Here is a 25370-nt window from a genome sequence, read left to right as displayed (position 1 = left end):
CCTTTCACTATTTTGTTTCCTTTCCTGTGCCGAAGTTTTAGTTTGATGTAATTCCATTTGCCTGTTTTTGCTTTTGTTGCCTGTGCTTTTGGTGTTATATCCAAGAAATCACTGCCAAGGCCAATGTCAAGAAGCTTTTACCCTATGTTGTCATCTAGGAGTCTGAGTTTTAGTTCTTACACTTAAGACTTTAATCCAAGTTGATTTTTGTGTAAGTTGAGGGTCCATTTTCATTCTTTTGTATGTGGGTATCCAGTTTTCCCAACACCATTTATTGACATGACAATCCTTTCCCCATTGTGTAAATGTTAAAGTCAAAACAATGAAACTTCAAGAAGCTAACGCAGAATTATCTTCACGACCCTGGGAATAGGAGAGAGTTCTTAAATAGAATACAAAAAGCACTAACTATAAAGGAGATCAATAAATTTGACTTCGCTAAAATTAAGACTTTTGCTCATTAAACAATACCATAGAATAATAAAGTGTAGTAGCGCAATATATTATGTCCTTCACAACTAACTAATTTTTTTTTTTTTTTTTTTTTTTTAATTTTTCTTGCGTTATGCGGGCCTCTCACTGTTGTGGCCTCTCCCATTTGCGGAGCACAGGCTCCGGACGCGCAGGCTCAGCGGCCATGGCTCACGGGCCCAGCCGCTCCGCGGCATGTGGGATCTTCCCGACACGGGGCACGAACCCGCGTCTCCTGCATCGGCAGGCGGACTCCAAAGCACCGCGCCACCAGGGAAGCCCCACAACTAACTAATTTTTAAAGGCATTGTCTTTATTCATCCTACTAGCTGCTAGTAGCTGTGTTTTCTTTCTGAGCAGAAAGAACTGTAGAAGTGCTGGAATACCAAAAATTAAAATTAAAAAGCTCAAACCAGCAACCCAGTAAGAATCAACAAAATAAGTTATGTAAATACCAAATTTAGTTATTACAAAACTTCTAGTGATATAAAAAAACACATACTTTATCAATTAGAGTTTGATTGCCATGTTTAAATTATTTCACTTATTGATATTTCTTTAAACGAAGGATGGAGAGATTATTTTAAGCTGAAACCCCAAATAATGACAAGTGACCCATCGTTGTTTTGAGCTTGTGAATCATGACAACGGCTGTTTTCTTTCTAGCCCATAATCCCTGACCTCAACCCAAGCTCTCAGGAGTGGTGGGTGGGCAGGCTTGAGGCTGAATCTCATTCTACACTCTGTGTCTTTCTGTAATCAAGAGGATAGAAAGCTAAAAGCTCCATTTCCCAGATTTTCTTACAGCTAGAATTCTGAATGTCATGTATTTTGGATGAGCAGATGCACCTATAGAAGGCAGAGGTGAGATGGAGGGTATGCTAATGCCAGCAGATAGGGAAGCTCATGAAAAGGATTTTTCTGAGGTATTACTGACAGAGACCCCAGTGTTTAGACACAAGGTTCCTATATGGTAAGAGAATGAAACACAGCATCTAACGTGGTGTGGACACGTTAGATGACACTATCCTGATGCTTGCCACGTTGGTATACTTTGGGATTGAGTGGTTTCCTGAACTTAGAATAGAAGCAGCTCTCTTGGGGACGTCCCTAGTGGTCCAGTGGTTAAGACTTCGCCTTCCAATGCAGGTGGTATGGGTTCGACCCCTGGTCAGGGAGCTAAGATCCCATATACCTCACGGCCAAAACACCAAAACATAAAACAGAAGCAATATTGTAACAAATTCAATAAAGATTTTAAGAATAGTCCACATGAAAAAAAAGAAAAAGAAGCAGCAGCTCTCTTGGTTGACCTGGTTTTGCAATGTGGCATCTGAAGTCATTCCTTAAAGTTGTGTCAGTTCTCAACAATTTTTTGCTCAAGTTAATATTTTGTTAAAAAAAAAAGTACTCTCTTGCTCAAATAAATAGAATTAACTCTGTTCTCTGAACTTTACTGGACCTTAATATATTAGACCTTAATACATTAGGGTAATGGTGATGGTTCTGAGGCGGTAGTAAGGACACTGTCCAGAACTGTGAAGGGTCTGAGGTTTCACCCTACTTGCAAGCTACAAGTTAGCCTGCCACAATTTCATGGATCCTGGGTCAGAGCCAAATGACTTTATACTTACAGCACAGCAAGCAGCATGAGCTTCACGTTCTCATCAGTTCCCCTTGCCCTCCGAGTCCCACAGGGGTGATGCAAAGTGGTCCAGGTGGGTGCTGAGCATGCAGTGAGTTTGCACCACAGCTGAGGAGCCCAAAGTTTAGGGTACCTGAATCTTTTATAATGGGCTCAAGCAAATCTGCCCAATTTTTGCCCTGGAGAGAGACACTATCTTTATTATACAACAGCAAACAAACCTGCCTTCCTCTCTATGGAAACACAATGTCTTCCATGGCTGTTCACTATACAAATCTCCTTGCAAAGACAGTGTAGAACAAACAAAGGCTGTCAGAGCTTCTGCTCCCAAGATGTGAGAAACATGAGAGACCCATGGAGAATTGTTTCCGAAAGACATTAGCCAACTTTTCATTTCAACTGTAGCACTCCTATTTTAGAGCCCAAACCAGGTTTTATCTTTTAAAAATTCACTTTAGTCATGAAATTTAACAAACATTTGTATGCAGTCAGGGACTAATTTACAGCATGGCTTCCATTCATCTCAGTCATGAGAAAATACCATAGCAGTCATTATTAAAGGTATCCATCCATAAATTACTTTTATTTCTCATTAAATGAGCACAGAGTCATTAGCATATTAATAACAGATATGTTTATTATTACATATCCATCAGTGCGGCTTTTAATACCACTTGAAACATGCATATCATCCTAGAGACGAATCAGTTTTCCAGTGCTTCTTATTTGATAGACATTACTGCAAAGCCATTATAAATTACTGAGGAGGTATTTGGTTAAAAAAATAAACAATAAATCATACTGCCCATATGAATCAACCTTTGCTATTGAACAAGAGTTTAACAGTATTTATCTGGTAATTCCTATGTTAACTGGAAAACATCACAGATGTATTGCCATAATTTTCTTTTATATTGGTACAACCTTCTACATATTTTGCAGAGTTTTACGAAGTCATTCATCATTTTAGCAAGTAGTTTGATGCTAAGATTGTACTCAATTTATGAAAGTCCACCAAACCTCTAAATATTTTAAATTAAGCCAATTATCAATGAAAAACCCCCAACACACATAATTTTCTGAAAATATATTTTTTGAAATTTTTATATTTAGTCATGGCAGTAAAATAATTCTCTCAAATTAAGGCACTAAAAGGGCAATGCAACTCCCATCAAAAGTGTTCTAAGAATAATTTACATTTCAAACAGTGCATACATTTCTTATATGTTTGTTAACTTAATGTCTTTATCACTTAAAACCACAAAGAAACATATTATATAATTACAGAAATGATGTACCCCACAAAATGCTTTTAAACTTGGTTCTTTTGTACAGTTAGTTCCTAATGTCTCTAGTAGTAAAATAACTCAATATGGCTTGGCAAAAATGCATAGATTAAATGTAATTTTTTTTTGCCTTCTCCCATTCCCCAATCTACAAACTTGCTGAAACACGTACAGTATTTTGTAAAGCATAATGTAAGATATTTATTTTCCATCAAGTCCACCACAGGCAATCAACAGTAAGGCTTTTAAATTCTACAGTGAGGGCACTGAAGTCAAGTGATGTCACTGCTTTCTTAAAATAGTTTTGTATAGTCTTGCAAGAGCATAAAAACTGAAGTTATTAAAAAAAAATTTCAGTTGTCTCATTTTGAGATATTTTCTTTACTCCTTCCATGAGCTGATCTTGATAGTGATGGCCATTCCACTTGAAAGTGAAAGTCTCTTCCTCTCACTCGTATGAGGAAAACTGTGTTCTATCATGATTGACAGGCGTTTTCTTAGAAATTAAAAAAGGCAGCACCTTTTTAAAAAAATATATCTAGCTAAGCTTTCCCTCAATTGTACTTGCATTACATAGTAATAATTAATCTAATCTACCTGTAGGCAAACCCGCAATAAAAAACAAAAACAAAACAAAACAAAAAAACAATCCTCAGTGTGCTTTTGTGCCAAAGCAAGGACAGAATAACAGCAATCTTAACCCTGAAGCCTGTGATATTTGTGTCAAAGGAACAGCCTTCTGCTCTGCATGGTAAAAGATGCCTGGTTTATCAGGTAGCATCCCACACAATTCCACAAGGCACTAGGTCACATGGTTAACTGTTGAGGGAAAAAAATAAAAAAATTTAAGAAATGTACTCAGTTTAAAAATTCAGAAAACAAAAATGGAAGGAAAGGTACATATACATTATATATAATAGTTAACTAATACACAAAATTTGGAAAACAGGAAAAAGGAAAAACACACTATTATCTCCTTTTTGCTTCTACTTTGTTTCAAACACTTTTTTCCCCCCACAAAACTATACAAAATTTTAAGTATTTTAGATTCAGCTTTTATCCTATATAGGAGAGGGACAATACAAGATTCTACAGAAAGAAGTCCAGAGTGAGGTGATAATGCACTGGAATAGTATGGTAGCTGAGGAATACAGAAGGAGGAATGGATGTGAGTCATTTCAAAGAATTAGACTTGGTTATTGATAATATGGAATGAAGAAATGGGATAAATTAAATATGGCTTTAAGCCTGCTTGGAAGACTTGGGTGACATCAGCAGAGAGGCAAATCAGTGTTAGGTCTCAGCTTCTAGATTCAAATGTCCCTCTTAATATAAGGATTACACTCTAGGGAAAGTTGGTATTTGGTATAGGAGAAAAAACATAGGCTTTGGAAATGGATAAAAGAAGGGTCCAACCTGACTATGCTACTAGTTGGCTGTGTGATCTTGTGCATGTTGCTTAATTTCTCTGAGCCCCATTTTTTCATGTGTTAAATGAGAACTTAATGAGTTATCATAACCGCTCCTCAGGAAAGGGTTTATGTCCTGTAATTGCTTGTTTTACCATATAAATATTTTTGAAAAAATTCCATAAAAATGAGTTAAACTACCCTCTCCCGAAAAGAAGAAAAAAAGGATACTTAACTGGGAAGTTTATTTGTTAACACTCATAATACCAAATAATTTTGATTAAAAAAAAAATCTGCCAACATAGTTAAAAATAAAATGAGCAAAGTTTTACATGAAACTATTTACATTAAAAAGGGGTAAACAACAGTCGTTTAAAATATTAAGGGCTAAATATGTACCATAACCAATGACAACAAAACCTGACACTGAACTAAATAAATATGACATTTATAAACATTCTTAGCTTCTAACAGGAATCAGTTAAACTAATTTCAAGTCATATATAAATGCCCAGCTACAAACGATGCCCTTTATGGGGAAAAGAACAATCGGACTCTGGATTTTAATAGATATCATCCAATCACATACTCACAGTTAAAAAGGTTAACATTTCAATCCTTACCTAGTTTTTCCAGACGTATTTTTGACCACTTTCCGGAAAGACTGATTTGCAGTGGATCTTGTAGAAAGTGTTCGAGGCGACGCACGAACAAAACCAGATGGTGGATTCTTAGGAATCTTCTTTACTAAATGAGTTACCCATTTTTTTTGTTCATCCTGAGAACATGCTAGTAGCAGCATATCTCTTGCTGATGTTACATCATAACTTACTATTTTAAGAAAAAAGAGCACAGTTAAAGTCACATAATACCTAAAAGAGCCTTATCAAATGTTCTTACAATTTAAAAAGATTTACTATGCTTAATTAAGCTTGGACAATATCTTTTCTTCTTAATTCAATTAAGTCGGAAAATTTAAAGAGAAAGTATTAGTCATAAACTAGTAAGAAAAATAAAGTAAAATCAGAAATATGCATGTGGCTCCACCAGTGCCAAAATATTACGTCTTATTATCTCTTTTCAACTTGGTATAGGAAGTGCCACATCTGAAGAAGTTATTTCATTGGGATTTAAGTCTCTAATTTGTTACATGTTATAAAAATAATTTTCATGCCTTACCTTTACATGGAGAAATTAAGTCCTCTTTCTTATCTAAGTGATCTCTGTGGCACTTAACGTGGCACCTTCGACATTCCAGGGCAGGGGGTGGCTTAAAAACATGCCAGAGAGGTTTGGCACAGGCCTCACAGTTGGCGGGAAAGTGGTAGAGGGTAGGAATGAACTCATGACCTTTGTGGTTTTGAAAATTAGTTTTCTCAGCTTGTTGTACTGGTTCCACCTCTACGTCTTTTCTACATTCACCTTCATTTGCGTATAGTATCTACATTTAGGAATGGTAAACAGAAGATTAAAAAAAAGGTCTTAATCTATACATACAAGTTTCAAATGTATAAAAGTATTGGTGTATTTACATTTACTTCACAAATACACTTAGTACTTAGGTAAAGGATCTTCTAAAATTATATTTTCAGATTTTTACCTGGAATATTTTAGGAATTTCTTCAGTTTCAGCTCTGTACACATCTCCTTGGGTTACAGGACGAACATGAAACAATTTACTAAAATGAAAAGAAATATGATGTAGGCCATTATAAAAACTCATTTATAGCAAAAGACAGATGTTTTGTTGAAGAGAACACAGAGGTGGCAAATAAGCATAGGAAAAGATTCATTAGAGAAATGCAAATTAAAATCACAGTAAGTATCACTATACTCCTATCAGAATTTTTAAAATAAAAATAGTAATAACACCAAATGCTGGTGATGATGCAGAGAAACTAGATCACTTATACAACTGTGGGAGAAATGTAAAACTGCAGTCACTCTGGAAAAGAGTATGGCAATTTCTTACAAATCTATATATATGAAAACCTGTATGTGAATGTTCACAGCAGCTTTATTTTTAATAGGCCAAAAATGGAAAAAACTTAAATGAATGGTTAAACAAACTGTGATATAGTCATACGATGGAACACTACTCAACCACAAAAAGAAAAAAACTACCTCTTGGATCGACTTCAAGGGAATTACACTGAGTGAAAGAAGCATATCGAATGTTACATACTATTTGATTCCATTTACATAACATCCTTGAAGTGACAAAATTATACAGATGGAGAACAGATTAGTGGTTGCCAAAGATTAGAGAGGAGTACAGAAAGGGTGCTTCCTATGGCTATAAAAGGGCAATGAAGGATCCCTGTGATGAAACTATTCTATATTTTAACTTGGCGGTGGTCATACGAATCTATACATGTGGTAAAGGCATGCAGGCTGGAAAGGCAGAAGTAAGACTATTATTATTTGAAGATGACATTACTGTATTACGTAGAAAAGCCCTGCAGAATCCACACACATACACAAAATCTCTAAAACTAATAAGTGAATAGCAAGATGAATATTCAAGGTTGATATACATAAATAAAGAGTGTTGAAATAACCAGATATCCACATGAACAAAACAAAACAACCCCCACCCCCTCCCCGGAAAAAAATTAACCTCAACCACTATTACTTTTTTTTTTCTTCTTTTTTGGCTGCGCTGTGAGGCACGTGACATCTTAGTTCCCCAACAAGGGATCAAACCCGTGCACCCTGCAGTGGAAGCGCAGGGTCTTAGCCACTGAAACGCCAGAAGACCCTCAACCACTGCTTCTTACCAAACATAAAAAGAAACGAGATCAATCAGAACTTAAAAATAAAACCTAGAAGAAAACATAGAATACCTTCACAATCTTTGGGCAGGCAAAAACGTCTTGGACAGACTACACAAAAGGCAATAACCCTTTTCAAACAGTGATACATTGGTTTCCATTAAAAGACACCATAAAGAAAATGAATTGGCAAACCACAGATTGGGAAATATTTGCACTACATATTCCTGACATAAAATTTGAAGCCAGAATATATACAGAACTTCTGTAAACCAACCTTAAAAAGATAAGCAGCCCAATTAAAAAATGAGCAAAAGACTTGGAGACACTTAAGAGATACAAATGGTCAATAAATACATGGAAAGATTCTTGTCATCATTAGCCGTAAGGAAAATATAAACTACAACAAAACAGCATTTCACATCCATTAGAACAGCTAAAAGTCAGACTGACAACACCAAATGTTGGTGAAGACGTGAAGCAACTGAAACTCAAATATTGCTGTTGAGTATAAACAGTATAACCTTTTTCGAGAACTGTTTGGTAGATTTATTTACACAGATTTACTATATGACCCAGGATTCCACTCCTAAGTATTTTACCCATGAGAAATGAAAACTTAAGTCCACAAAAAAGAATGTTCAAAGCAGTCTTATTTAAAATAGCTCTCTTAGAAGCAACCCAAATGCCCATTAACAAAAGAATGGATAGACAAACTGAGATATATTCATTCAATGGAACAGTACTCAGCAATAAACAATCAATACACACATCTAAACACTATGCCGAGTGAGGGAAGACAGGCACGAAAGAGTACATACTATAAAATTCGATTAGTATGAAGTTCTAGAATAGGCAAAACTAAATCTCAGTGACAGAATTCAGATAATCTTTTTTTTTCCCCTTGAGGAGGCACAAGCGAGCTTTTTAGGGTGATAGAAATGTTCTTTATCTTGTACTGGGTTTGATTATGTGGGTGCTTACAACTGTCAAAAGTCACTGAACTGAACACTTAAGATGTATGTATTTTATTGTATGAAAATTACATCTCAATAAAAAGGTAAAACAACAATAACAACAAACTCTCATCAACATAAAAAGTATTTAAGTTAGTTGAAAGATGTCTTTCTTATTAATGTTTACGTATTATTCCAATTAAGCTGATTATTTAAATTTTCACAACTAATGCCTTTTTTTTAAATTGAGAAATAAAATATCAGTACTTGCTCAATTTTTTTAAAACATTTTAACTATAATCAGCTCCACAATGTTTAATTACAAAGGAATGGCAAAACTTCAAGTTTATATTTCTCTGTCGCACCCACCACACTTACTCTGAATTTATATGTTATTGCATATATTTTACCTTTCCTGCTACTAGCCTGTAAGCTCCTCAAATATGAAACTGTCTTACTCATTTTACACAACCTACAACACCTATGATAATACAGCCAGCAGTGCCTAAGAAATGGTTTTAGAATGAATACAAGGAAAAAAACCTAAGCTTATTACAGACCTCTTTGACATATTATTAAAAAAAGAAAAGATATATTTTATTTCCTTCTTAACAATGACCACATAATCATATACTTTGAGATGTTCTGTGAACATAAAACCAATAAACACTTGAAATTAAAAAAAATTGTCTTTAGAATACATCGATCAGGTATGCAAAATTTCCCCTCTCATATTTTGATAAAGTAAGATTTAATATAGTTATTATTTAAATTTGTTAAGAAAAAAGTCAATAACGTTTAAATAACAAAATATAAACTAAATGGTAAGTCTAAAAATAATTGATTATCGTAGGTTAACACTCAACAGTCTTAAAATTCAATAAAAGGCAACTTACTCAATGTCCAATACCATAGATGGATTAGATTGTTCTTTATCTTGTTCATCATTATAGAACAAAATTTTTTTGCTGCTTACCACAACATACTGAAAGGAGAAAAAAGGGGGAAGAGATAAGAGCAGTATTAACTTGGTTTAAAGTGATAAGCACAATACTTGCCATTTATGTCTAGATCATATTGTATTAATCTAAAAACAATGCCAATAACAGGACAGTTAATACAAGTTGTATGCTTTAAAAGTAAAATATATAACAAAATATCAATTAGAAAAACTGAGGCATATTGTACCTGTTTCTTCCAGCCATATCTTTTGATATTTCCTCTATTTGGTATTGAAAGCCAACCTTCAATTCTTGATTCTAGAAGAAAAAAAAAAATAGTATTCAGCCTTAAATTGTCACAAAAGGAAAAGCTATTACAAGTTGTCTGACAGCATGCAGCAACAGGCATTCGAACACAGCTAAATGAATAAGTGCTATAATTTGCTCTTTCATGCTTCAATCACACAAATCAACTTTAATGGCCATACAAATACTGCAGAAAAAAATTCCAAGCCACTTTCCGCATAAAATTAACATTCAGTACTCAATTATAAAAGTATGAAGTAACAACAGTACCCTTAATAGCCAGGCAAGACTGGAATGGATTGCAGCTTAAATGGGATATGATACAGAAGACTTTAAATATCATTTAACATTCATATAAAAGTATTTAGCAAAAAAATTAAAAAAATGCAGCAAGTGGAACAAATCAGAGCCATGATTTACACAAGAAAGAGCAAGCAAAAGTACACAAGTGTCCTATTACTCACAGAAGGTAAGAATAGAAGATAAATAAATAAGGAATGCAGGCAGAATCAACTAGATATAAAGAATAAGAGACAAGTATTTTATTTGTTTTCTCAGTACAATGTTCTGATAAACTTTTTGGTAAAACACCCAAAACAATTTCATTAAAAGTGTCCAAATTTGGTTGGGAAGGGGTCCCTAATTCTAGTGGTAAATCCAATTACAATTCTTAGCAAACTAAAAGAGGTATAAATAAAGCCTTTCAAGTTTGTAGTATCAGAATTTAATAAACAGTAAAAGAACACAGAATTCAGTTGGTAAAACTGCTAATGTTTTATCAGTTTGTGCATACCAGAAATTCTTTGACTAATTTGATCAATGCATTTTATAATTATTATTACTATTTAAATATAATTAACGTTTATTAAAAATATCTGGGGGAAAAAGATGATTCCATTTAGAAATGATTATTTTATATCAGGTTAGAGATAAGAACAGTTAACTGTTTTTTTAGATCTATTATATTTGAAACACAAAAGAAGGTACAAGTGACCAACTGTAAGGTACATGCTATAATGTGACATTATACCATGGCTCAAATCATGACCCCTAAGGGGAATATATATTACCCTCCTCCATATAACTTAAAAGTTGTGAAACAGTTCGGTCTTACAGTAATGATAACAATAGGTAACATCTACTGTACATTTATTATTTCCCAAGTGCTTTACAAGGAATACCTCATAAATAATCTATAATAGTCCCATGAACATAGGATATTACATTCTTAGGAATATAGGATAAGATAAGTTCTACTATCATCCTCCATTTACAAATGAAGAGACTAAGGCTTAGCAAGGTGAACTAACTTACCCAAGGGTAATCACAGCAACTGTCAAAGCTCTAGGGTTCACCCAGGCAGTCTAATTTCTGAGTTTAAATCCCTAGAGCACAATGATATTCTTTCCTTAAACAAGTGTTGCAGTTAACTAAATCAGGAGTAATGTTATTGTTCCAACTTCTTCCCTGTACCTAATGCCCTATGCTTTTGTTATTCCCCTTCATCTAAATTGTTGTTTTTGTTAAAGTGGAAGAAATAATAAGAAACTTCAGTTCAAAATGATCCCCTTCTTCTCCCAAGTTTTTTTCTTAGTTGCTGTTATTTAGTTCATCAATAATTAATTTGTTCCATCGGGCATTTCCTTGGTAAGTTTTGTGAGAGCAGGGGACCATATACTAACACTTTATTTTATTTTATTTTTTATTTTTTATTTATTTATTTATTATTATTATTTTTTTTGGCAGTACGTGGGCCTCTCACTGTTGTGGCCTCTCCTGTTGCAGAGCACAGGCTCCGGACACGCAGGCCCAGCGGCCATGGCTCACAGGCCCAGCCACTCCGCGTCACGTGGGATCCTCCCAGACCGCGGCACGAACCCGTGTCCCCTGCATCAGCAGGCGGACTCTCAACCACTGAGCCACCAGGGAAGCCCCACTTTTTAAAAATATATACTCCAAGGCATCTGACACACAGAGTAGGTACCTGATATACCTTTTTTGCTTATTTTGCAATTCTTTTTTTCTGACTTAGCCAATTAAAGTCACCCTCTATTTAAATAATGGTTGTAATTTAAAAACCAAAGGTCTGCTTTATACTAAATAACATACAGAAGTCTGTTGATCATTCACAAATATTCTGCTGTAGAAAAGGAAAAAAGTTATTGCTAGGAAAACTTCCCTTCAGTGTGCCAAAGTCCATTTAATACCAGTAATTCCTCACTAAAAATAAAAGATGTAAAAGCCACTGAAATCTTGACATTTATACAAAATTGTGTATGCCAAAATATTCCTACCTCCAAGTTATTTCTCTATGAGAATAAATGCCAAAAATATTTATGCTTTCTGGCTCTAGGTTTGAAATATATTTTTAATGAATTGTATGTTGAAGACTGTATGACTAAATGTATGTCATTTCAGTGTTCCTATAGAAATTTTATACATCAAAGGCATTTTATGAATTAAATAAGCCCAATTTTATATTTGCTCTAATTTAAATAAAATGAAGAAATTAGGAACTCAAAAAAGATGCTGAAGATATGTGAAGGTTTTTGCCAGTTTAAGACAATAATGTTATAGGAGAGAATCTTAGTCTTTCCTTCTGGTGAATTCCCTTCAGAGAAGCAGGTAAACTAAGCTCAGTGATAAATTAAAAAATTACTTACTTCTGTCTTACATGCAAGGTAATATACCAGTTTTTTTTTTAAGTATATAAAGACCTCCTTCAAAACTATGACCACTTGTGACCTAAGTGGCAATCTGAAAGTATAATGCTCTAAATTCTATCTTTTACAATACAAGCACAGAAATCAGCTTCTCCAGATAAATAAAAGAAATGCTGAGGACTTCTAAGTCTACATTATTATCAGTAACATACTACTGAAGTACAAAAACAACTTGGTCCCAGGTTTTACATATTTGTAGAACAATTTTAACTTATAAAAAAATTTAGATGTGCATTACTGCAATATCAGCAATTAACTCCTTTACCCAAATAAAAAAGAGGTTAACTATATGTAAATCAGTATCAAATACACCCAATTTAAACATCAAAGCTAACCACTGAAGACTACCAAAGTTTACTTGATAAACTACATACTGCTTAAGAAATAAAGGTAGAGAATCACTCCAAAATTTTAAAATTATATTCAGAAGTGATATAAAAAAGAAAAAAAAATCAATGCTCAAGAATTCAGATGTACTGATTATCTCCAATCATTGATTAGATTTGGGCAAAGTCAGAAACTCTTATATACTCAAATACTTGGAAACATACCAAGAAATCCACCATACACAGGTTTAAGTTACAAAGTCTGAGATCAAGCTGGATGGAAAGAGAATGATGCAGATAATCCAGAAGAGATAATGAATATTAATGGAATGCTGATACCAGTGTTCTTAATGCTTCATCTATTTTTACATTTTTTTCAGATTCTTAGGTCAATATTTCCAAAAGGAAAGGAAAAAAACAAGGAAGGAGAGCCAGATATCACATTAGTCTTTCTGTCATCTAGGCAATAGGAAAACCTTAACCCTAGAGGGTAACCTTTATATTTACAGTGCTAAGGCCACAACCTGCCACAGAACCAAAAGGAGGATGAAGACATAAGAGAATGAAAGTGATATTAAGAACTTCAAAGGGTTATAAGTCAGAGAAGGATAACCATTTTCTCTAAGGTTTTTAGAATTGGGAAACTTAAAGAGATTTAATCTAGTTAATGATAAGATGCCAGCTGAGAAAATGACAGAGGCTGAACTCTAAATAAACAAGATAATTAAATGAGATTCTTCTTTATATTGAATGATGAAATCTAAGAGAAATAAAGTATATTATCAGTTTATCCACCTAACTACTTAAAAAAACATCTCACTGAACTAAAAATTTGATCAATATTTCAAAAGGCCTTCATTTTAACTATTTAACTATTCTAAGACCTCCCTTTGTAAATCTGTAGTTTAAATTCATTCATCAGTTTTCCAAACTAAGTAAAATTAATCATCACCTTCAAAAAAATCTTTCAGACACTTGAATGATATATAACTCTCTCAAATTAAGGATGAATACCACATCAAGTTTCTGTAGTGTAGTGTTATCATGTTCACTTCACAAGAATGAATACCAAAATTCTTTACAATTCTTCCTAGATATTACTGCAAAACCTTAACTTTATTTGCCAGAGATCTAGTAAATGGCAGACTTAGTACATATTTTCAATTTACTAGTAAAATATCTGACACAGAGGTAAAATAACATTGGTAATGATTATCCATTAATTTCTACCTCCAATATGAAAGTCATAGTCTCCAATATGAAAAGGTTCAGCACTACAGAGACCTCTGTAAAGTTCAAACTGAGAACACAGTTAATAAAGAGATACCCTAATTGGTCTCCCTTTATAGCAATGGAGAATGGCCACCAGAGCCTTTTTGTTTTCCCACTTTGTTTGAACTTTGAAATCCTTAAAAGCAAAATCTCTGAAAATACAAAGTTATTCTAAATATTATATACTCAGAATGGAGCCAGTAGAAAAATTTAAAAATCTCTTTGCTGACTGACTCCTGAGTGGATTTATTAGGTCAGGATTCTGAAATCTAAATGGATATCTCACCTAAGTCTGCCAATCAAACCACCTGATGATGCTTTGAGTTTAGCCTTCATGAATAAGCCAGGATGAAAGATAAAGCTCATTACCTTCTCCCAACCTCATCTTTCAATTCAAATCCTCTAGATAGCATTCACCAATAATGAATCAGTCTCTGAAATGTTTAACTTAATACAAAGAAAACCAAGGCATACATAGTAAGACATTATAAACAAAGTTAAAGGGAAATGGGTGGGATAAAGACAAAATCCTCGTCAGGATATTTAACCTACACTAGAGAAAGAATTCCTTTAACTAAATAATTCTAGAAATATCTTGGGGTTAATGAAGAGGGAACCTAAACTACAATTTCAGTTCAACAAGTGAAGGAATGTACACAAACACCCCTAAAAGTCATACTCTTTCTTAACTGATGATAAAGTCATAACTTTAGAAAGATGTTCAAACAACAGCTGAAGCTAGAGATTCTTATTAAATCCAAAGTGATCCTCTGATAAGGTTGTGCACCTACAAGATTCTCAAGAGGCAGGAGGTTTCAGAGAGCCAAAAATGGGAATACAGAAGGAATTTCTTGACCACTGGAGTAAGAAATATTTATTCCCTGCCCTTCCCTTTCCAGATATCTCATTTTGGGCTAGCAAAGCCACTGAAGAATGAGGGCAGGGATTACACAGAATACAAATAAGAACTGAATTCACTTCCTACTTTGAGTCCCACTTTCTTGACCAAGAATGATAATGTAAAATTTTCTAAGTAGTCTTTCAAGTTTCTTATATCAAATTCTCAAAAAACAAGTAATATCTGTTAAAACAGATCCCTATTATATCAAATGTGCTGATTCATATCTTTTTATGCATTATTCAGGAAATACATTAAATAAAATCTATTTTCAAGTTTAGGACCATGTTGCAAAACTTTCAAGACCTTGAACTAAGAATATGTAGTAGGTCAAATGTGTTGTGTGTGTGTGTGTGTATGCCTTTAAAATCTGTAATGCATGTTTTAATATATATAACCTATTCATTTCTAAATTGAACCTGTAATATGTGTATTGTTCATCTCTGTTAAAAAGACATAAATGTACTATAACCTACACTACAATGAACCCAAGAATGAGGCTGTGTTTATTTTTCAATTGATTCTCCACTAGAAAAAAAAAAGGAAAAAGAAGAAAAAGTCTGAAATCCTAACTACTCGCTTTTGCCTTTACTTGACTCCCTGCCCCCTCTCTGCATCTTCCAACCCCTTTTATCTATTTCACCAAATTTGAAACTTCAAGTCTGATTAAAGTTTATCACTATAGCATTAGGTGGGCTTCTATATAGAGCTGCTGTGGTTCTGATTATTAAGTATAGTTCTTAGCTTTAGCAAAAAAATACATACAACACTGAAGAGCTGCTACTCATGACAACATGTATAATCCTCCTTAAATGGTGAGAGTTGTAGCAGCAGCTTCAACTTTCACCATGGCATTAGGCTGGTTCAATATTGATTCATAAACGTCTTCAAGTTTCTATTTAGTTAGAGCCACTCAGATGTATTTTAATAGCCTAAGACTGCTTATGACTGCTTTTATTCTATAAAATGCACTAGGTATACAAATGTCATCAGACTCTGGCTATCAGAAACATAAATCCCTTCTTAAGAATCCATGGACAAAACAACAAAGAGGTAGAAATCCAAATGAAAGAAATCTACATTAATTTCCATGAATTTCCATTCAAGTTTAAGCAAACTTGAATGAAGTAACAGAAAATATTCTTACCTGGAAGGTTTCCATCAGTTTCATCAGCACTAGGAAAACTAGCAACACTTGTAGAATCTGATAGGTCCAAAAGTTTCGCACGCAATTGCTCAATGTCACTCTCTTTGCTAGCCAACTGCATCTGAAGCTCATTCCTATGTGTACATTCTTCTACCAATTGCTATTTTTTAAAAAATACCAAGATAATATAAAGAATCAAGATCAAAATTTCCAACATTAGAAATTAAGAATTAGTGGAACTATAAATAATCTAGAATTGCTAATACTAAAAATTTACTGTAAACTCCATGAATGTTTACTACCACAGATTTTAATACAACTATAAATGTGCAAGTTCTCTTCCTCAGTAATACATTGCTTGGATAAGCTCCTTTTCTCTTTGCTTTAAATAAGTATTTTTTTTAATACAAAGCATCAAAAACCAAAACCAAACACCTGTTAAAACAACAGAAATTGCTTTTATGGCTTCAAACAAAATAATTTAAAAGATATAGAAAGCTTCTCAGGATGGTAAAACCATAAATGATGGAGTCAATGCTTGTATCTAAGTCTGTCTAAGATCAGAGACCATGTTCTCAATTTTGTGCTATTAAGCTAGGAAGCATCAAAAAAATTAAGCTTGATATTTTGAAAAGTGAGTCTTCATCAGAGGAAACAAAAAGGCTATAATACTCCAATTCCACTATCCCAACTATAGTCAATATTATACCAGTCATATCTCAATTTCAGTCTGAAGCCAAAGAGGCAAAACCCTTGGTTGTTTCTCTAAAAGTAGCATCTCTAATCAAGCTGATGCTAAGGGGTAAAAATTACTCAAGTCATAGTTAATAGGCAACAGAGTATCTTTCTATTTTTTCAAGATCATGGTTCAAATCAGAGTAACAGTAATCAAATTATGGAGAATATAAACCTAAATATGATTTTTATACTAAAAAAACTAAATGAGATCAGTAGACAATAAGTATATACAGTAATAACAATTTAAAATAATCCTACAAGTGCAACACACAACCTTACCGCTTGCATGTCATTCAGTTCCTTCTGATGTTTCACTACCATCTGGTTGAATTTCTCTCTTTCTTGGTTGAGTTCAAGTTGTAGCTTTCGATTTTCCTTTTCCTTCTTTCTCAAATCCTGTGTATTAGCCTTCTTTCTATCAATTTTAAAGTCTTTCCGATTCATTATTTCTGCCAACTTGTTAACAGCCTATTAAAATATTAAAATGTTATTAATACGGTTCTTCATTGTAGTTACCCAATTTAAATCTCCACTAAAAATATATATTTTTCTTCAAAATCAGGAAGCAGGACATTTTGTGTATGTGAAGATTAGGAGAACCTAATGAATGTTGGAATATGATAACTGGTAGCACAAGTAACTATTATTGATTAATCTCATTGTTCAAATGTAAGAACCAGACAGGCTTGCAAAAATCCAGTTACTGTTCAACAATTATTCAGCACTTATTATACTGCATGTAAGCACTCTGATAGGCACTAGAGATAAGGACAGAAAATACAATTATGCCCCAAAGGCATCCCAGTCTGGTGGAGGAGCAGGATAAGCAAGCACGACAGTACAGAGTGATACTGCTTCTTTTTTCTCTTAAGTGTCCCTTAGTTTTTCTTTTTTCTATTGGATTGTCTTTTTCTTTTTTGCAGATGCTCGTTATATTTATCTATACATGCTGAAAATATTCTTCCTAGTTTATTTTCTTTCAACTTATGTTCTTTTGGACTTTTTTGTACGTAATAAACGTCAATCTTTTTCTTCATGGTCTCTGTTTTGGTATAAAGGGAAGTAAAATCTCCAATGAAGGATTTTCAACAGGTATTAAGTGCATTTTTGAAAGACTACTCTAGTTGAAGGATTGTTGAGGGGGAGAATAGATTAGTGGTAAGGAGCTATCAAGTAGAAAATATTTATTTTACTGTAAAAATCAACCGAGGTACGCAGTACCTTATGAAGAATTTAAACTACTGGATAACTTGGTAAAATGACAAGATACCAAGTTTTAGTGTAAAAAAATCTGATCTAGCTGCAAAATACAAAGCAAAATAATACCTCTACCCCTTTTAAGTTTCTTACTCACTCCCGATTCTTCTCTCTTGACTTCAGTCAAGTATGTGGTTTCTCCTCATTAAGTTTTCCTACTGTCAATTGTAGGTTTTCTATACAATCTAAAACAAATTCTTCACTAATCAGGTGACTAGACAAATTAGTTTTCTTAACTCGATTGAAATCCTACTTCCTGAATAACTCTTCCACATTTAATAAAGAAAGAATATTACATTACTTGTTCTAATGAAAAGCTTGAACCTTATAATCTCAGTTTTAAGAAAAGGACATGAAGAGCAAATATTAACTTCTGAATATATGATACTCAAATACAAACACATGAAAAAGGCTAAGAGCATGTATACCTGTGTTTTAAGGGTTCGTTCTGTATTGATATTCTTTTCAAAGGCAGCCTTAAGATTATTGACCTCCTCCTCCTTCTTCAGTTTATATTCTGTCAACAAATTATATAAAATGTTATTGCATGGCATTAATTAATTTCTGCCTTGCAAAGTAACATTGAGATACTTTTATAGAAATTTTGTAATGGATTCAAGGTTTATTTTAAGCAATAAAATATTTAATTCTTACTTAGTTATTAGTAACAATAACTAATTATTCAAATTAGTATATACCACGTAATAACTTTCAGTAACTTCATTAAGGTATTTTTCCAGGGCTTCCCTGGTGGTGCAGTGGTTAAGAATCGCCTGCCAATGCAGGGGACCTGGGTTCAAGCCCTGGTCCAGGAAGATCCCACATGCAGCGGAGCAACTAAGCCTGTGCTCCACAACTACTGAGCCCGTAAGCCACAACTACTGAAGCCCGCGCGCCTACAGCCCGTGCTCCACAACAAGAGAAGTCACCACAATGAGAAGCCTGCGCACCACAGTGAAGAGTAGCCCCCACTCGCCGCAACTAGAGAAAGCCCGCACACAGCAATGAAGACCCAATGCAGCCAAAAATAAATAAAATTAATTAATTAATTATTTTAAAAAAGATTTTTTCAGTTTATTGAGGTATAATAGACAAATAAAATTTTAAGATATTTAAAGTGTACAATGTGATGAATTGATACACATACATTGTGAAAGGGTCCCCCACAATCAAGTTAATGAACACATCAATCACCTCACATATTTACCTTTTTGTGGGGGGGGGCTGATGGTGAGAATATTTAAGTTTTACTAAGATAATACTTAAGGCTACAAAAGTTATTTAATATATGAAAACAAATATTTCAAAAACCTAATGCACAACATAAAGATTTACCTCTGAACCTGATTTAACTTATGATTTTTAAAAAAATCCTACATACCTTCCTCCGCCTTCCTCATTTTATCAGTTAGCTCTTCATTTTCTTTTCTTAATAATTCAATATCTTTGGTTAGCATACTGTTTGTTTCTTCGAGCTAAACAAAGCACAGAAACGTTTAAGCTATATAGTCTCTTTGCTAGTCCCATATTTAAAGCAATAACCTTTAAAAAAATACTTGCATTTTCCATAGATGAGGACAGGTCAGACATTGCTTAATTATAAAAACATCTGGTTTCCAGTTTAAAATATGTGGATATAATTAAATTCAAAATATTTGAAAACAATTGTTAGCTTCCAAAAATTATTTCAGTGTGTGTGTATATACACATTACATATGAACGGAGGGAATAAAAAATGTAATGAAAAGAGAACAAGACTAGAAACTAGGAAATGTGCATTTAGTTTTCTAGCTCTGTGACACTTAGTAAGTCACAACCTTTCTGGGCTTCAGTTTCTTCATCTGAATAATGATGATGAAAACGACAATTTAAAATGTTTGATGATTATTGTATGGCTGTTAGCATAAATGATGCCATTGTGGGCCCATATAGTTCCTCCTGTCCTGCCCCTGACCCTATCCTGACCCTATCCAGTACTGTGTGGTAAAAATCACTTCTTTGTTATCAAGGGCTTTGTAGTTAATAGATATTATTTAATAATCATTAAGACCAGGTGGCCTCTATGCTCTGTTAGTCCCCAATCAATGATGAAGACCTTTGCTGACATATTCCTGGTACCTATGAGACTAGTTATCCATTCATAAATCTTGACGTAGGAATGCACTTCCTATTTCCAAGCACATACCCCCCATACCCTAGGTTAACTATAACATTGTCCCAATGGTCCCTTGGTGGTATGGAGTGCAGCTGTGAATGCTTCCATATCACTGTCTGTCCGAACCCACTCTGTGAGTAGGGTACCCTATAATAAACTGATCCACTGATTATACGGAGCTGCCTGCCTTGTTTTTCGGTCTCAAGATACCTTCTCAGTTCGGTGGGCACTTTTCATTTCCTCTGTCCTCCAACAATGTCTTTTAGTAATATACTTATTCACCCTTCTATTTATATGATTTCATTTAATCTTCGTAAGAAAACTGTGGAATAGGTATTGTTTCTATATTATAGATGAAGAATCTGAGGCTTGGAGAAGTTAAAGCAAACTGCCAAGACCATGTAACTTCTTAGGGGCAAAGCTGAGATTTGCCAAGAAGAAAAATCTCTCTAACTTCCCTTTCTAGCTCCATAATACACAGACCATAGCATAAATTTCAGGAATAGGTAATTGTTTGTAGTACCAGTTTTTCTATAATGGATTTGTAGATATCCACAAAGAATTTTTTATCCCAAAACAGTTTCTCTGAATTTTATAGAATTCTGGTCATGAAATCAGTTGCAATTTATTAAGATAATAAAACAAATGAATTTAAGGTAAGCATTTCTTCACAGAAAATATATTAAGATCTACAGCCAGAAAGGGAAAAAACCCAATACACTGAATAAGAATTTCAATCATTAACAACTGTTTTAGATTATATAAATTATTTTATACATGAGTACAAGTTGACCATTGTGTATAAGTAAATACTCATGCACTTACACTTACCCAAACACTTTAACATGTAACCTGTTTTGATTTTTAAATTAATTTAAATCACATAACTTAATGAACTATCACACGTACCCGACTAACAGTGTGCTCTTTATCTGTAATCTCTTGTCTATTTCTTGAAGCAGCTTTCTTGCTTTCTTGGGTCAATTCAAAATACTGTTCTTCCAGAAGCCCTCGAGCCAACTGCTCAGACTCGGCTTTTGTTTCTGCTAGATCCAACTGAGTAGCAAGAGTTTCTCTAGTAGATTTAAAAGAGAAATGAATGTAAACAAATTCAATTCATTCTACTAACTTAATCATATGCTTAAAAACACATAAAAAGAATTAAGTATTTTATTGCTTAAAATAAACCTTGAATCCATTACAGAATTCCTATGAAAGTAATGAATTTAACCTCTCACACTTAGAAAAACTATAAAAGCAAAGGACACTTTAATCTTGTACCTGCTATTTTGCTTAACTAAGAACAAGGTAATAAAACAATGGCAAGAGGTCTACTTCTAGAAGGGAATGTGTTGGGATCTGGAATGAAACGCAGCATGGCACAGTGGAAAAGTCATTGGCTTATAAATCAAGAGGCCAGGCCTGGACCCTTACCCCATTCTACTACTAGCTAATTGGTTAGGGACACTGGGCAAGTTCATTATACTTACTGGAGCTCAACTTAATCAAATCCATAAAATGAGAGGATTAAACTACATTATTTTTGAGGTCCCTTCCAGTTCTGAAATTCAATGAGATTATGAAGACTTATAAATAGACCTGCAAACCACTGTAAACTATTCTAGAAATGCTCCTTAGGAATTACATTTTAAAAGCCTTTCAGAATTGACATTCAGACCACGACCAGATCACTGCAGTTTGCCTGCTCTTCCCAAAGAACCTGTCTTCAATAAGTTATCTTGGTCATAACTGTAACCCCTACATACAGTAGGTGCTCAATAAATGTTTATTAAATGAATGAATGAATGACTTCCAACTATTTTCTATTAAGAGAGTAATACAAATACTTTAGGCTGCCTCAAGCCTAAAGAGGAAGACATATAGTGACTACAAAAAGTAATAATTTTTTGGACAATTGTTTTTGCTCAACATATTTGAATGTTCCTATGTGCCAAACACTGTTCTAGGAATTAAGGCATACAGCAGTAATAAGCTCCCTGCCCTCAGAAAACATACGTTAGTAGTGTGAGACAGTTTAAAGAAATGAACAATATACAGTATATCACACAGAACAATGAAAAGAAAGGTGAACAGGCTGTGAGTGTGGTCACTATTTTATAGAGGGTGATCAAGGAGGCCTCTCTGCTAAGCTGACATTTGAGGAAATATATGGAGGAAGTAAGACAGCCATGCAGTGTATCCGGGAATACAGTTTCAGGCAGAGGAAACATCTAATACCAAATGCCTAAATGTTCTGAAGGAAGCTAATGTGAGCAGAGTGAGGAGGGGTTGGGGGGAGTTGTGAGATGTAGTAAGAGAAGTGGGGAGAGAGAACAGGTATTATAAGGCTTTCTAAAACAATATAGGGACTTTGGCTTTTACACTGAGTATTCTGTCTTACAAAGATCATTCTGGCTGTTGTTTAAGATCAGACTAGAAGGGGGACAATGGTAGAAGCAGGGATACCAGTTAGGAGGCAACTGAAATAATCGAGATTGGAGATGATGGTGGTTTGGATCAAGCTGGTAAATGTTAAAAGTGGTGAGAAGTGATCATATTATGGACATGTTTTTTAGTTATAGCTAGGATTTACTGATGGATTTCATGCAGAGTATAAGAAAAAAAGAAGAGTCTAGGATGACTCCAAGTTTTAGATTTAAGCAACTAGGAATAACAGAATAGCTAATATTGACATGGGGAAGACAGGGAGGAGCAGGTTGGCAAAGTGAGGGAGTAAGGCATTTTTTTCTGGACATGTTACATATAAGATGCTTATTAAACACTCAAGTGGAGATGTCAAACAGACAGCTAGACTTACAAGTCTGGAATTCAGGGGAGAATATACTTGTATATTGATGCTATTTAAAGCCCAGAGGCTAGATGAGAACAAGTAGGGAGTGATCCCTTGGGTCCTCCAAACTTTAAAGGTATCAGAGATGGGAAAGGACAAAGGAGCAAAGAAGGGTGAGGAAGAGCAACCAATTCAATAAGAGGAAAACAGTGTTTGGTGTCACAGAAGCCAATAGAGAAATTTTGTCAAGAGAGAGTAATCAATTATGTCAATTGCTGCTATTAAATAAGATAAGGACTGAGAACTGAGTATAGTTTTTAGCTATTAGGAAGTCACCAGTGACCTTGAAAAGGGTTAGTTTGGTAGAGTAATAAGTACAAAAGTCTTGAGTGAGCTCGAGAGAGAAAGGGAGAAGAGGACCTGATGATAAATGGTATGTCACTTTTCAAGGAAGTTTGTTACAAAAGGAAGCAAAAAAATAGGATGCTACCTGGAAGTAGATATGTAGTTTAAAGAAAAGGAGGCTGGGGCTTCCCCGGTGGCGCAGTGGTTGAGAGTTCGCCCGCCGATGCAGGGGATACGGGTTCGTGCCCTGGTCCGGGAAGATCCCACATGCCGCGGAGCGGCTGGGCCCGTGAGCCATGGCCGCTGAGCCTGCGCGTCCGGAGCCTGTGCTCCGCAACGGGAGAGGCCACGACAGTGAGAGGCCCGCGTACCGCAAAAAAAAAAAAAAGAAAGAAAAGGAGGCTGAACTTTCCTGGTGGCGCAGTGGTTAAGAATCCACCTGACAATGCAGGGGACATGGTTCGATCCACGGTCCGGGAAGATCCCACATGCTGCAGAGCAACTAAGCCCGTGTGCCACAACCGCGGAGCCTGTGCTCTGGAGCCGCAAGCCACAACTACTGAAGAGCCCTCACACTTAGAGCCCGTGCTCTAAAACATGAGAAGCCACCACAACGAGAAGCCTGCGCACCGCAACGAAGAGTAACTCCCATTCGCCGCAACTAGAGGAAGCCTGCACACAGCAACAAACACCCAACGCAGCCAAAAATAAAAATAAATAAATAAAATTTAAAAACCCTTACCAAAAAAACAAAAAAGAAAAGGAGGTTATTTTTTAAGGAGATGTTTACCTGTATGTAGGAATGACTACAGAAAGGAAAAAACAATGTAGAAAAGATGAGAGTATTATTGGAGTCATACTCTTAAGTAGGCAGAAAGGGATGGGATCAAGGGGCTGCCTTTAGGTAAATTCATGTAAATTTTGTCCATTTACATGAATCAGAAGGACAGTAGGGTTTTAGGTACAGATGCAAACAGGTTAGTAGCTATGGTGGTGGAAGAGAGGAGATGTTCTATGACTTCCAAGAAGCAAGGCCATTTGCTGAGTATGAGAACAAGGAGAAGTTGTTGATTTGAGGAGGGAGAAAAAGATAGAAAATAGTTGTCTAGAAGAGTAGGGGAGTTAGGAAAAGATAAAAAATACTGCCATTGGTAAGTCCATGAATACTAAGGGGTGGTAATGCAGGGCTTCAGATGGATAACATGTTCTCTTCTGAGGTTACTGCATTGCATCAGGTTCAGATAAATTATCTGCAACTACATTCATCCAGACTTCTTCACAACTCTCCATAGTAAAAGACCTGTCTTTACTGATGTTTAAGGCCAATCTCTCACTTTTATTCTCCTATCTCCTTAAATAAATCAATTTATCAATAATTCCCTATGCTTCTAGATTATAAGATTATAAGCAGGGGCTTTGTTCTTATTCACTGCTATATTCCAAATGCCTAGAAAAGCATCTGGCCCATAAAAAGTGCTCAGAAATTTTGTTTGAATCAGTGAACAGATGTGCAACTTTTTCCACTCTGATTTCCTTGCCATGTCCAATGCTCAAATTTCTGCTATCTTTAAAAAGAAATGATGCTCCTTCACAGTCTCCTCCAGCTACTGCCATAGCTTCTTGCCTTAACAATTACGTTTCCTGAATTTTTTGATTTAATAAATATTTACTGAGCATCTACAATGTTCTAGGTACAATTCTAGATCCTAGGCATATAGCAGTGAATTAGAGTTAAGAACAAAACAACTGAAAATTCCTTCCTTTGTTGAGCTTAAGTTTGAATAGAAAGAGAAAAAAAACAGAATAAGTAAGCAAATTCTATAATATATTAGGAAGAGATAAGTGCTAAGGTAAAAATAAAACAAGGAAGAAAGTGCTGAGCTGGGCAGCTAGGTAGTAAGGTGAGGGCATTCTCAATTTTTGAAAGAGT

General features: G+C 34.7%; 1 protein-coding gene across 1 annotated transcript in view; it reads right to left on the bottom strand.

Annotated features, from left to right (window-relative positions):
- Positions 1–2548: 2548 nt before the first annotated feature.
- The window catches only part of ROCK1 (Rho associated coiled-coil containing protein kinase 1), a 147998-nt gene continuing 125176 nt past the window's right edge, over positions 2549–25370 (bottom strand). Inside the window, exons 23-33 of the mRNA XM_007448612.1 lie at positions 21214–21379; positions 19531–19624; positions 18578–18666; positions 17172–17360; positions 16155–16314; positions 9730–9800; positions 9438–9526; positions 6412–6490; positions 5991–6252; positions 5435–5642; positions 2549–4221 (exon numbers count right to left, since the gene is read on the bottom strand). Of these exons, the coding sequence (XP_007448674.1) occupies positions 4218–4221; positions 5435–5642; positions 5991–6252; positions 6412–6490; positions 9438–9526; positions 9730–9800; positions 16155–16314; positions 17172–17360; positions 18578–18666; positions 19531–19624; positions 21214–21379 (1411 nt within the window). The 3' untranslated portion in view covers positions 2549–4217. The remainder of the gene's footprint in view (positions 4222–5434; positions 5643–5990; positions 6253–6411; positions 6491–9437; positions 9527–9729; positions 9801–16154; positions 16315–17171; positions 17361–18577; positions 18667–19530; positions 19625–21213; positions 21380–25370) is intronic.

This window comes from Lipotes vexillifer, unplaced genomic scaffold (assembly GCF_000442215.2).
Source record: "Lipotes vexillifer unplaced genomic scaffold, Lipotes_vexillifer_v1.1 scaffold168, whole genome shotgun sequence".
Classification (NCBI taxonomy): domain Eukaryota; kingdom Metazoa; phylum Chordata; class Mammalia; order Artiodactyla; family Lipotidae; genus Lipotes; species Lipotes vexillifer.
Note: the sequence above shows the minus strand (reverse complement) of the source record. Positions and strands in the feature narration are given on the sequence as shown.